General features: G+C 42.8%; 1 protein-coding gene across 1 annotated transcript; it reads left to right on the top strand.

The window, feature by feature from the left end:
* The first annotated feature begins 218 nt into the window (after positions 1-218).
* cyp27a1.1 (cytochrome P450, family 27, subfamily A, polypeptide 1.1) lies at positions 219-7,767 on the top strand. Its single transcript, XM_085373914.1, has 9 exons — positions 219-515; positions 1,068-1,249; positions 3,053-3,252; positions 3,419-3,616; positions 6,095-6,258; positions 6,435-6,601; positions 6,907-6,988; positions 7,149-7,349; positions 7,651-7,767. The coding sequence occupies exons 1-9, from the start codon at positions 219-221 to the stop codon at positions 7,765-7,767; spliced, it is 1,608 nt and encodes a 535-aa protein (XP_085230040.1).
* Positions 7,768-13,446: the final 5,679 nt, after the last annotated feature.

Consider the following 13,446-nt stretch of genomic DNA (forward strand, 5'->3'; position numbering starts at 1 on the left):
AAAGCATTCTTTTGATTCAGTAACTAGAAACAGTCATTGATTTACTTTGACACTATAGTCAGGCTTGCTTAAAAGCAGCCATCTCACTGTTACTGAGCAGAAAAATGTGAGTTTAGGTATTTTTCCATTTGTGGTCCTCTGTGGCTTCTTGTCTTTGTTGATCCTTAAGAGCTGGGCTGGAAGGGTTAAACATTTAGCAAGATGTGGCGCCTCCCTTTATGGCTAGTCTTCTGCATGCAATAGGAGCTCTCTGTATTTTCTATTCTCCCCTCATAATGGCTGCATGGCTGTCCAGTAGACTGGTGAAGAGAAAATGCAGCTCACTGCTGCTGTGCCCTATCTCCCTGGCCCCAGTCTGCTCCAGAGGGGTTGCAAGGGTCTCCCCTGCCTCAGGGGCCCTCTCCACCATCCAGAAAAAGCCTCGGACAGTGGAAGATCTCCCACATGTCAGCTTCTTGGAGTTTCTTTGCAGAGTGGTGTTTCAGGGTTTCTACAAACGTATGCATGAGCTTCAGGTAGGCTGCAGTGCATGATCTTTATTATGTTCACTCACAGTGATATGTGATTGTTTCAGTTCGATGTCAAAGATGTTTTGTGTTTTCCACCTGATGCATTTCAGAAACCCTGGTGACAAATTTGATAATCTGAGAGGTCATGGGTTTACAAGTGAGATGTGAGAAAGAGTGTGGCGCAGTGAGATATGTACCTGCCTTGAGTACCAGAAGGGCCAGGTTCGAATTCTGCTCAGGTTTACAAGTGACTGCATTTTCCTCCAGTGACAATAAATAATAGAAAATGTTGGGCTGGTTGTATGACTTTTTTGTCCATAGTTACCTTCAGACAGTATCAGCTTGTCTCACAGCTAACTGACACAGAGTCTTGGGCTGCTTTCTTTCTCTGATGAATCACATGCAGCCACTCCAGCACACACTGACCTCTGGCATCTGATTACTGACTGATTAAATATAATGTCTGCTTTTTAATTTGCACATTGCAAAAATCCCCAAATGTCTTCATCTTTATTCTATAAGAATGCAGCTCTACCTTTATCACTTTTCCACCGTCAGATCTATGAGAAGCAGCTGTATGGGCCCATTTACAGAGACGGACTCAGATCAATATCCTTGAGCACCCCAGAGCTTTTGGCCGAGCTGCTGAGGAAGGATGAGAAGTTCCCTTGTAGAGGAGACATGAGTGTGTGGAGGGAATATCGTGACATGAGAGGATTCGGCTATGGACCTTTTACAGAGTAAGACTACCAAACAGTGTAGTAATGCTGCCTCACCTAAAAAATAATCTCATTGTGATTGCTTAGATTCTAATACGTAACAGATTTCCAGGGAAAGAGTTTTATTATGAGTGGAAGGGATTGTTTTTGACCTATTTGGGTTAAATAGATTCCTCTCAGGCTGGTATATTCCATAAAGATAAGAAATCAGAAAAATGTTAATGCTCCACAAGTTTTATGAACCGGTGACAATATAAGGGGATCAATGTTTAATTTTAGCTCTGTCAGGCTCAGTGCAGTAGCAGCAGTAAACCTATTTATGTTGCTAAAATAAAATTTATATTGCAGATGGTGGTCATTCCTTCACCATCTGCAAAGGCTCAGTTTGAGAACCACCATATTAGGCAATCAAATGAAACTAAAAGGCTGAGCAGATTTTAAACTGTGTTGTTTATCTGAAGACAGTGGGCTCCACACCCAATATCTGTCATATTATTATGAAAAGCTGGAAATTACAAGAAAGTTTGAGGATTTTGAGGAAAACACCAGAAGTAATACTCTGGTGTTTTTCTAGGTCAACAGTCAGAGCCACAGTTTAATAAACTCATCACAGGCTTGTTGAAGAAATCTGATGCAGGGAACACTAATAGCAATGTGATATCAGTAAATACTGCATCAGAACGATGCACCAATGGCAAAAAATGTTAAATGATTAAATTTGGCATCAGTGATACTGTCACGGTTCTGGGTCGTTTCGACCCAGCATTTTGAGTTTCTTATATTTTATAAACTAAAACTAACTTATTTAAGTTTTAGTTTATTTTTGCATTTTGGATTGTTTTCTGAGACTCGTGTGCTTTGCTGATTATTATTAGAATTCTATGTTTCTGTTTATTCGTGTTTAAGGATTTGTTCTTCGGTTGTGTCTCATGTTTAGCATAGTTTGAGTTCCATGTGTTATATTCTGTCTGCCTCTGTGTCGAGTCTGCGTTTCTTGTTTCCTGTTTTGTTGTGAAAGTCTGTGTCTTATGTGAGTGTATTCAGTTTGCCTTCCTTGTCTCCTCTTGTCAATTACTTCCAGCTGTGTTCCCCACCTGTGTGTAATCTCCCTGTATTCCCTGAGTGTATTTAAGTCGTGTCTTCTGTTGTTGTAGTCGCTGGTCTGTCTGCGTATCTACTGTGTGGTTTCCCTGCTGTCGCCATCATGTACCTTTTGTTTACATTCCTTTGTGTTCATGTTTGCTGTTCAATAGTTTAGTTTGTCTCAGTATAGATTATTTTTGTTCCGTTTTGCCATTTCCATCTTTGTTCTACAATAAACCACATTCGCATCTCAGCAAGTGCCTGTAATTGGATCCTCTTTCATTTCCTCTACACGGCTCACTCCACTCGCCGTGACAGATACCAGTCAGTAAATATCAGTAAATAATCAAAGTAGTCAATGAAGGTCAGGTCTGTCTGTTGTGCTGCACTTTAAACACAAAAGGTTACTTTGTTCACAAGACAAACTGGTTTAAAATAGTGCTCAAAATGAAGGATGCACTCTCTCAATGTTTCTATGCATTTTATATACATATATGTGTGTGTGTGTGTGTGTGTGTGTGTGCGTGCGCGTGTAAGCATAGTAGCAAACAAACTGCAGACCACAGCCAGCTTAGATATTTGTGTGAGCTCTTTAGTTTACTGGCTACAAACTGGTTGAATGGAAAAATGTAGCAGAAAATCAGCCATAATGGATGCACAAGTGTATCATAGTTCAGACTCTTTGTTGTGTTTGCGTTTGGATTTATTTATTTCAGTGCAAACATGTTTCTGTTCCAACAGGGATGGAGAGAGGTGGTACAAGCTGAGGGTGGTGCTTAACAAGCGGATGCTGAATCCGAAGGACTCGGCCCAGTATTCTGGGATTATCAATGATGTGGTTAAAGACTTCACCAAGAAGATGCGCAGTCTGTGCCAGTGCAGCCCAACAGGAGACTTTGTGACCAACATTGCCAATGAGCTTTATCTGTTTTCACTAGAAGGTAGTCTGATGGTTAAAACTGCAAATGCTGAATGCTAAATAACATATTTGTTTAATGAACTAAATGAAAAAAATATTATTTTCAAACTAAAGTTTAAAGGAAGCTAAAAGTTAAGAAAAAAATTTGTTGCTAGATTCAGTGCCTTTTCTTTTTCTTATCCATTCAGGAATTGCCTCCATATTGTTTGAGACAAGGCTTGGTTGTCTGGAAGAGGAAATTCCTGGTGGTACACAAGATTTCATCAATTCCATAGCCCAGATGCTCTCCTACAACATGATAGTGTTTATTCTTCCCAAGTGGAGCCGGAATCTGCTGCCCTACTGGGGACGTTACATTGCTGGCTGGGAGGGCATCTTCAGCTTTGGTGAGCAGTTTGAACCTCACAGTCCTGATGTTTTAGTTAAGTTTTAGAGTGTTAGGAAACAATAAACATTATTATAAAAAGAAAAAAATAAATCTGTGGGGGGTTTTTGCACCAACTTCCCGTAAGGAGCCACGGCCTTATTCTCTATCAGCTGGTATTTATACAGTGCTTTTCTTATCTTATTGAGGATTCAGAATCCTTTTACAGTTACTTTACTACATGTGCATCATTCAGCATCTTTTATCTTTTATCCAGAGATGTAGTGCTATGTAGTGTAATATGGTGAAGTAGCAGAGTGAACCATTTTGTGTTATAAACCCCTATTTAGTATTTGGCATCAAATTTGCTCCTCCCAGTTTTTAGTAACAGGTTATGTATGTTCAGTTTATGCTTTGGGTGCCCTTTTATTTTTGCCTTCGTCTGTTCCTGTGTCTTCCCTTGTCTTATCTGTGCTTAGTCCTCAGTGTCATGTGTCAAAAAGACATGTGTGTAGTAAGTTTAGTCCCAGTATTTGTTTTTTGTTTCTGTGTAAAGTCCACGTATGCGGATCTGTCAACTGTTCATTTCCTGTTTTATTTTGATAGTTTCTTGTCTCATGTGCATTATGTTCAATTCAGCTCGGATTCAGTTCAGCTTTTCTCACCAGGTGTCTCCACTTTGCCCCCTTCCCTCTTGTTTGTCTATATTCCTTGTCATGTTCTCCCTTATACACGTGCTGTGTAACCCTCTGCTTTAATTTTCTTGGTTTAGTTAAAGTTAAATTGATTTCATGTCCTGTCCTCTGCATCCTGCACTTTGGGTCCAAAACTGGGCTTCAGTACAGAGACACATGGCAATTGGCAGCAACAAAACGGGCCATGTTTTCTACTGTGCAGCATGTCCTCTTCTTTTAGCAACAGTCAACAACAACAGGAGACCAGCTGCTGGACTTTTGCCAGAGGAACTTTTCGTGATGGTCTGAAAGTTTTCAGTTGGTGAAAGGTCTAAACCGCAGGCAGACCGGTTCAGCATTTGGACTCATCTAGTAAAAAGCCATGCTGTTGGAATAGATGCAGTATGCAGTTTAACATTATCCTGATGAAATATGCAATGCGATACCTTTCAGCATTTATGGAGCATTTCCAGACTTTCACAGGTACTGATGCACCATATACCATCTGAGATACAGACTTTTGAACTGAGTGCTGATAACAAGCCGAATGGTTCATTTCCTCGGTCTGCAGAATAAAAAGGAGGGAGCTGTTAGGTGTGTGGAACAGCAGTTATCCACAGGGGGCTTTTTTCACCCGCACAAGCGCTGCCTGGCACTGCTCCGTCCGCCGGACCAGATTCCAGATTTCCTGATATCTAATTTCTATTTGCACTGAGGGACATTTATGAATGTCCCCGTGCACACACTTCACCTCCACCCACTCAGCCTCCAGCAGGGTTTGGTGGACCAGGGTCTGCGTACAGCCCGAGTTCACTAAAGCCTGGCATATACCCCCTGGGCACCTTACCGGTAAACGGTATGTCTCTCCTGAATCAGGGTAGGGCATCGGAGGGCTGGCAATACGTAGCACCTGTCCCACCTCCATTAATGGACAGTCCCAACGGAGATACCCCGGTTGCCCACATCTCCAGCATTCCTGCCCCAATGCCTATGCAGCCCTAGGTGAGCTGGGCATGGTGTCCGTAACGGCCGGGACCTGTGGAGAAAACCCAGATGAAAAAGGGTTAGTCGGTGGCCTTCGTGGGGCCAGGACCAGTCGGTCCGTTATTACCAGCCATGGCTGTCCTCGTGGGTGTTCCCATCATGCCAGCAGGTGGTCCTAGGCCAGCATTTGTAGCTTCAAGGCTCGCTGGCCAGTGGCAGCGGACCCATATAACTGTATCTCTGACTGACCCTGCACTAAGTTCAGTTAGGTTTTATTCAAAATTATGGAACCATTGACATTTTAGCCTTTATATAACTGTGTAACGCTATGGAATTAATTTTTTTATGGGCCCATGTGTGTCTTTAATAAAGTGAAACAAACAAACAGATCGGTTTTCCACTTTGCCTCTATTTTAAATGAGCTTTGTCCCAGAGTAGATGGCAGCATTTCTAGATTATGGTCTTTTGTTGCAGATTGGTGAATAATCTATCTTTACCTCTGAGAAACACTGCCTCTATAAGATGCTCTTTTTTTATATCAAGTTATGGATATAAAAGATATAAAAGTACCAGTTATGGTACTGATGGTACTGAACTGTTGCCAGTTTGGTGCAACTGTCCCTACGTTTTAAAGATATGTTGTTTCCATCAAATTGAACCCAAGCTAATATGTTTCATGAAATAATAAATTGTCTCAGTTGATACAGTATATTTCATCCTATGTCCTGTTGCTAGTAAAATATGGGCTTATGAGTAAATGACTGCATTCTGTTTTGACTGATATTATACAGTGTTCCAACTTTTTTTTTTTTTTTTGCACCATTTTTATGCACCTGTTCTAGCCAAAAAATTGATTGACAAGAAGTTGGAGATGATTCAGCAGCGGGTTGACAACAAGCAGGATGTGGAGGGTGAATACCTGACATACCTACTCTCAAACACGCAGATGAGCACTAAAGATGTGTATGGCAGCGTCACTGAGCTCCTCTTAGCTGGAGTGGACACGGTAAATGGAATACCAATACTAGTAATAAAAAATCACATGTAAAAAGGCACTCTGCACGGCTCTAATCATCAAAGCTCACCACTCGGTGTATTCACTTTTCTTTTGCACGTACATGTATGCAAGGCTCAGCATATATGTCTTCAAAAGTTTACTTTCACATTTTTTAAACTCCCAAGACCTCCAACACTCTCACGTGGGCTTTGCACGAGCTTTCCAAGAACCCTGATATCCAGGAAAGACTCTATAAAGAAGTGTCCACTATGGTACCATTAGACCGGATCCCCACCGCTGCTGACATCACTGGCATGTCGTATTTAAAGGCAGTTATCAAAGAGACGCTGAGGTGAGACTGCTGCAATTTAGCTTTAACTGAAGCGATTAATGCAGGAAACAAACATGTTTTTAGTAGATAGTTTTCACATATTTGTAACAGCCAAACTGAAAATCTTTGAAAGTGAAAATAAGCTTCGAGTTTCCTGAAGTTTGTCTATTTAGCAGCCAAAATGGGTTTTATTTGAACTCATGGCTCTTAACAGGTTAAATGTAGACTAATTCATCAGTCAACATCCTTATTCACCTGCTTAAGAAGAAGCCAGACTATGAACCAGCCTAAAGTAACATGCAAACAAAAAATAACTTGTCTTGCAGGATGTATCCTGTTGTTTCTATGAATGCGAGGATCATTGCAGAAAAGAATGTTTCTGTTGGTGGATATGAGTTCCCAAAAAAAGTAGGTCTGCTTTTAACCATTGTTAGATTGTTTGTGAGTGCTTTTTGTATTAACTTAATAAGACATATTTATGATGCCTGGATATAAAAAGGCTATTTTGTTATAAGTGAGGATCAGTATTCCATATTGTGTTGACTTCCAGTTGTTGATTGCTTTACAGACGCCGTTCACCTTTTGTCACTATGCCATCAGCCATGATGAGGACACATTCCCCGACTCGTTCACATTTAAGCCAGAGCGATGGCTCCGAGACGGCCGTGAGAGGCCAAACCCCTTCGGCTCCATCCCGTTTGGCTTTGGAGTAAGAGGCTGTGTCGGTCGCAGGATTGCTGAGCTCGAGATGTATCTGCTCCTGTTTCAAGTAAGTGACAAGAAGGAGAAAAAACTGCTGAACATCCCAGGGAAACTCCTGGATTTTTTTAAAATGTGACCCAGGTGTGTCCAACAATAAGTGCAGGGGTTTGGGGGGGGGGGAGGGGTCTCATGGAAAGTGGGAAAAAATCTGACGGAAATCTGGAACGGCTTCATTAATGCTGAAGGGTATATACGTGTCTTATGCATCTCTGTTGTTTGTGATTGTGTGGGATAATACATTTGTCTATATTCAAATCAATTGTCATCCACGTTTCAGACAACTCACTAACTCTATTTTTTTTTCACAGCTTATCAGGCAGTTTGAAATCAAACCCGACCCCACACTGGGAGAGCTGAAATCCATCAGCCGCACAGTTCTGATACCAGACAAACAACTAAATTTGCACTTTGTGGACAGAAGATAAGAAAAGACAGCAGACTGAGTGATGGTGGTTTGTATTAAGTCAGTGAGACGGGAGCAGAGGATTTTAAACCTTTGTAATCACAAATTGAAATGCCTAAACTCATCCAATTTTAAATGTTGTATCATCAAAGTAATGCTATAAGAGTTCAACTTAACACTGTTCCTCTATGTATGTACTGCAGCAGTCAGCTTATAGTTCTGTATATCCATCCTCTCATAATCTCTTAGTGTACTTAGTGATATAATAATAATTCTTTATTTAAAACAGACAGTGCAGTTTAACATAGTCCAAGTATAAAACATAAAACTGATGTGCTGCACATAACATTACAGCTATAGCTAATTTTCAACAATTGTCCCTTGTTGGGCTTACATTCACAATACACAGAGTTAAAACATACATTTTCATGAAACCAAAATACACCATGAATACAGCTACAATTAACAGACAATGTAAAAACAAACAAACAAACCCCACAAAAAAAAGATTAATTGAAATCACTACAGCTCTGATTTCCCTTTAACTAACTTTTAACCTTCAATGTAAAGGAACTAACATCTGTAATCAATTTGATATCAGATGGCAAGCCTTTATGGAAAACGCTGATTGTCCAAATTTAGATCTGCGATATGATATTTTGCGGTTGCCATTCACTATACTCCTAGTAATGCGATTACTATCTTGTCTTTGGATGTATCTATTAGACACTCTGGGACCAGCCTATTTATACACTTGAAGGGTAATTTAAGACAACACAAGTGATTGAAGCTCCTAAACTAAGTCAATTATATTTCTTTAAAATGTGACAATGATTCCACCAAACAGATTTTTTATCCATTATTTTCAAAGATTGATTATATAAGGATGCTGAACTGTAGATGGTGCTGCTTGAGTCCAAACTGTCATAAAATATGAAAAATGAGAGAATATCATGGAATGTGTGGAGATCAGAGAAATACTTTACTGCTATTGTTCATGGTCATCATCATTATCATTGCATTAATAACATAATCTACAGCATTGATATTGTATTCAGATGTTTAAACATATTGGCACCCAATTAGCCTTTATTACAGGTGCAGTTATAACCACTTTAAACTGTTGAGTTAAATCGATAATCTTAAATGCTTTGGAATGCTTTTCATAATCTTAAATGTTTATATGTAGATTACTGTGGTGGGGCGTGGTCTGCGGGGCCGTGCGGACGCACCTGCACGGCATCCGCAATCACGCCCGCCGTGTTAAAACACGGGGACTCAGGGGTTGGTGGTGGTGTGGTGTGACGTGAATCAAATAAAGTTGGCTCTGAACGTCGCTCCGTGGTCCCGCCGTGCCTTATTCATGCCACATTGGTGCCGAAACCCAGGAGGCGGCATGGCGGGTACCTACCAGAGCCAGGAAAGGAAAGAGCTGGCCGAGAGGGTGGCCGAAATAGCGGCCGCCCAGCGGAAGCAGGCGGCGGAGGTGCGTCGCCAACAGGAAGAGCTGCGGAAGGAGAGCGAACGCCACCTGGGGAAGATGGCAGAGCTGGCAGCGCTGCTCTGGGCCTGGGCGCCACCCCCACAAGCGTGTCCCGAGGACAGTGAAGCGGTGGAGGAGCCGTGTGGGTCACCTCGGCAGCCGGAGGTGGTGGACGAGCCACGCGGGGGTCCGAGCCTGCCGGAGGAGGAGGAGCAGCCGGGTGAAGGGCTGCTCCTGCCGGGAGCGGTGGAGGAGCCGCTCCAATCGGAGGCCGAGGACGAGGCGGGCGAGGGTCTACACCTGCCGGAGGCAGAGGAGTCGCTCCACCCGGAGGTGGGCGAGGGGCTGTGCCTGCTGGGGGCGGAGGCGCAGTGCGGGGAGCCGCTCCAAACGGGAGTGGCGGAGGCGGTGGCGGAGCAGCTGTGCGGGGAGACGGAGGTCCCTGCTCCAGGGCAGCCTGTGCAGCCGGAGTTGGAGGCAGAGGAGCGGGACAGCCCCGCTAGGCCGGGGATCGGCGGGCTGGCTAGTCCAGCCTCGCTGCCACCAGTCGATTCTGCGCGCCTGACGTCTGCCCAGCCGCCTGTGTGCAGGAGCTCACGGCCATGCCTGTGGGGCCGTGTCCGCTTGCTACGCGGCCGACCTCCGGACCAGCTTCGCCGTTGCCGCTGGATGCGCGGGCGGCCACCAGAACGGACGCTTCCCTGTCGCTTGGCCAGGGGCTGGGGCGCCGATGTGTAGGGGCCGAGTCTCGCCCCAGTTCGCGGGGGGGGGAGTAGGTTCGGCCAGATTGCTCCCCGGCCTCAATCGGGCGATGGGGGTATGTGGTGGGGCGTGGTCTGCGGGGCCGTGCGGACGCACCTGCACGGCATCCGCAATCACGCCCGCCGTGTTAAAACACGGGGACTCAGGGGTTGGTGGTGGTGTGGTGTGACGTGAATCAAATAAAGTTGGCTCTGAACGTCGCTCCGTGGTCCCGCCGTGCCTTATTCATGCCACAATTACATTGCATTATAAAAGAAAGGCCTAACTCTGAGTACACTCTGTGCCAAAGTAGACAGGAAGCGCAGGCTTTTGCAGAGCGTGCTTGTGAAAGTGAAACTAAAGCAGAGTCTAAGTGTAAGTTACTTTGAGGAGCTGTTGGGAGGATGCTATTTGACTAACCAGGTTATTCATTATTGTCTTTTATTCATTTATATATTTTGATTAAGCTTTTAGTAGAGGTTCTTGATTAAAACATTTATTCAACATGTTACAGATATAGTTTCAGTTAGGTTATTACACATAAGGATGAGCCTCTGGTCTGGTGGAAAGGTTACAAGGTTTAGCTGGTGAGGTGAGAGGTGAAACTGAGTGCATTTCAGGTTGACACATACACACACACACACACACACACACAGTAGATAGACTCATTTTTAGGTGAGAGGTTAATCATATTTTGCTTGTGACTGCAAAATTGTGCCTACAAAAGAACAGTTTGTTGCAGAACTGCTGCTGATGTTCCAGACGATAAGCGAGCGTCCGGCAGCGACAGGAAGACACCTGGCATGGAGACGAGGCGATGTTGCTTTTTCAAACTGTGTTAAAAGTCATTGTGGTTTTGAAACTTATGTATGTGATGACGCATGAGGGGGCGTCATAAATTTCCCTGATGATATAAAAACAACTGATTGTGTATTGTTCGAGTGAGATCGATGCTGTCTGCGTACAGTGTTCATCTCCCACACGTGTGTTCATTAAACTCATCGTTTGACTCCACCCGGCCGGATCAGTGTTGTTATTTGGATTTCCTCCTGTATCCCTCCTCAATATTTGAACCCTTAACAAATGCATAAATAACTGAGGTGCTGAAGTGGGTATGTAATGCCGAGTTAACTTAAGACAAGTCAGATTAACCTTAACCATCTTTGAAATCTTCTTTACATGCTTATCAAATTTGAGATGTAAATCTAAAATTATTCCTAAAAACTTAAAATCTTTAACCTCCTTTATTTTTTCATTCCTTTACGTGATTTGAAAATCATCAGATGAGCTTTTTCTAATAGAAAAACACATCTAAACTGTTTTTTTTTAAATCAATTCAATAAAAGATGATTATTGTATATACATATAATGCAATGTATGACAGGTTTTATCCATCTGTGCAGTTTATTTAGTTTATTCAGTTATTGTCCTTGTCAGAGTTGAGCTGGGGAATGGGGGACAGGAGGCTATCCCAGCTACCACAGGGTGAGAGGCAGGGTACATCTTGGAGACATCGCCAGTCTGTTGCAGGGTTAACACAGAGAATCCAACAACCATTCATGCTCACATTCACACCTATGAGCAATTTAGAATCACCAGTCACCTTAACCCCACCAACTGAATGCCATTGGACTGTTGAAGGAAGCTGGAGTACCCAGAGAGAACCCACGCAAACACAGAGAGAACCCACGCAAACACAGGGAGAACATGCAACTCCACACAGAAAGGACTCCAGCCTGATGGTAGAGTCGAACTCAGGACCTTTTTTTGCTGTGAGGCAACAGTGCTAACTTCATGAAAACCTTTAACTGAGTTAACACTTTTTGAAGGAAACTAAAATGGCTACAACATTTTCTTTGTTAGAAGTTTGGAGAAAAAGGAGCAGCATGTGCTGGAAAGTGGGACAAGACAAAAAGAAAGTGAGCATGAGAGAGAGACAGAGAAAGAAAAAACGCTTTTTAATCTCTATATCACCTTGTACCTAAGCCACATGTCTGAAAGTACTCTGAAAGTATGTTATGAAACCCATGGTACACTCAAAAGACTGAATGAGGTGAATTGTTCAGTTTCTGTTAATTGTTTATCTTCATTTTACTCAAATTATATATCTTTGTTAAGGTAAAATGTTTTTCTGATAAAGTCTATGTAATTGTGTCTGTTATTATCTGCACAGTGTACTAATGTGTTAATTTATATGTTACGTGATCAAGCAAGTGAATTAGGATTGCTATATAAGGAAAGTGTTAAGCCTGATCTTAAAAGTAGAGATAGTGTCTGTCTTCTGAATCCAAACTGGAAGCTGGTTCTATAGAAGAGGGGCCTGAAAACTGAAGGCTCTGCCTCCCATTCTACTTTCAAATACTCTAGGAACAACAAGTAAGCCTGCAATGCAAGAGTGAAGTGCTCTAATGGGGTGATATGGTACTATAAGGTAATTAAGATAAGATGGGGACTGATTGTTCAAGAACTTGTGTGTGAGAAGCAGGATTTTAGATTGGATTCTGAATTTAACAGGGAACCAGTGAAGAGAAGCCGGTATGGGAGAAATATGTTCTCTCTTCCTAATCCCTGTCAGGACTCTAGCTGCAGCATGTTGGATCAGCTGAAGGCTTTTCATAGATAGGCTTTATTATTGAGTCAAAAAATACTGGTTGAGTTGTAGTGTTAAATGGAAGCAATTAATTGGCTTTTTCTAACGGGGAAATCTGAAGGTATAACATTTTCGGCATTGTTACTGAAGATACAAGAGAAGGTAGGTACAGATTATAAAAAGAAAAAAAGTGTGCTTCTTCTTCTCGTGCATCGATCGGAGTCTCGGTTTTTATTGAAGTGTTGTCAGCTTTGGCTTTATCTGCCACCCTGTCCATAGCATTCGCCTCTGTCATACCAATCGTCTGCATGTTCTCCATATCTACGCCTCCTGCCACTGACTCCAAACCATACGTTGTGGCAGGTCTCCCTACCATGTTGCAAACTTTCCCTTTCACTCCTTTCCACCCACTCCACCCTGCCTGCACTCTCTTCTTCACCTCTCCTGTGCATCGCCCGTTGCTTTGGATGGTTGACCCCAGGTACTTAAACTTGTTCACCTTCAGTATTTCTGCTCCTTGCATCCTCACGGTTACATCTTGGGGGTAATCCAGCTCATTTACGTTCAGCGTGGATGCTGTCAAGGTCCTGGACCTCTTATATTTCTGTATGTCCGTCCTCTCATAGTCTATTAGTGTCCTCAGTAATATGTTTTAGTACTTCTGGTAATCTGGTTTTCATGTTGTTGCTTCCTTAGTTTCAGGGTCTAAAACCGCTGTCGGTTCTTATCGAAGTTCACCGAGATTCACCATCTTTCCTGAACATAAATCGATTTCTGTGGCAGGTAAAAGATTCAGGAAAGAGACTGGGTGCAGGAAATAACTGCTTGAAGTTTGTGCGGCTTTCCCATCGTTATTTTCAAGTACATTACGTGACATATACACTTAC

The sequence above is a fragment of the Diplotaxodon limnothrissa genome, linkage group LG16 (assembly GCF_057381915.1).
Source record: "Diplotaxodon limnothrissa isolate DT_005_m linkage group LG16, D_limnothrissa_male_GT1.1, whole genome shotgun sequence".
Lineage (NCBI taxonomy): Eukaryota > Metazoa > Chordata > Actinopteri > Cichliformes > Cichlidae > Diplotaxodon > Diplotaxodon limnothrissa.

Excerpts from the sequence above, each read along its gene's own strand:
- cyp27a1.1 (XM_085373914.1), top strand. The coding sequence starts at position 219 with ATGGCTAGTCTTCTGCATGCAATAGGAGCTCTCTGTATTTTCTATTCT. Across the intron at positions 6,989-7,148 it reads GATATGAGTTCCCAAAAAAA|ACGCCGTTCACCTTTTGTCA; the intron begins GTAGGTCTGCTT and ends ATTGCTTTACAG. Across the intron at positions 7,350-7,650 it reads TGTATCTGCTCCTGTTTCAA|CTTATCAGGCAGTTTGAAAT; the intron begins GTAAGTGACAAG and ends TTTTTTTCACAG.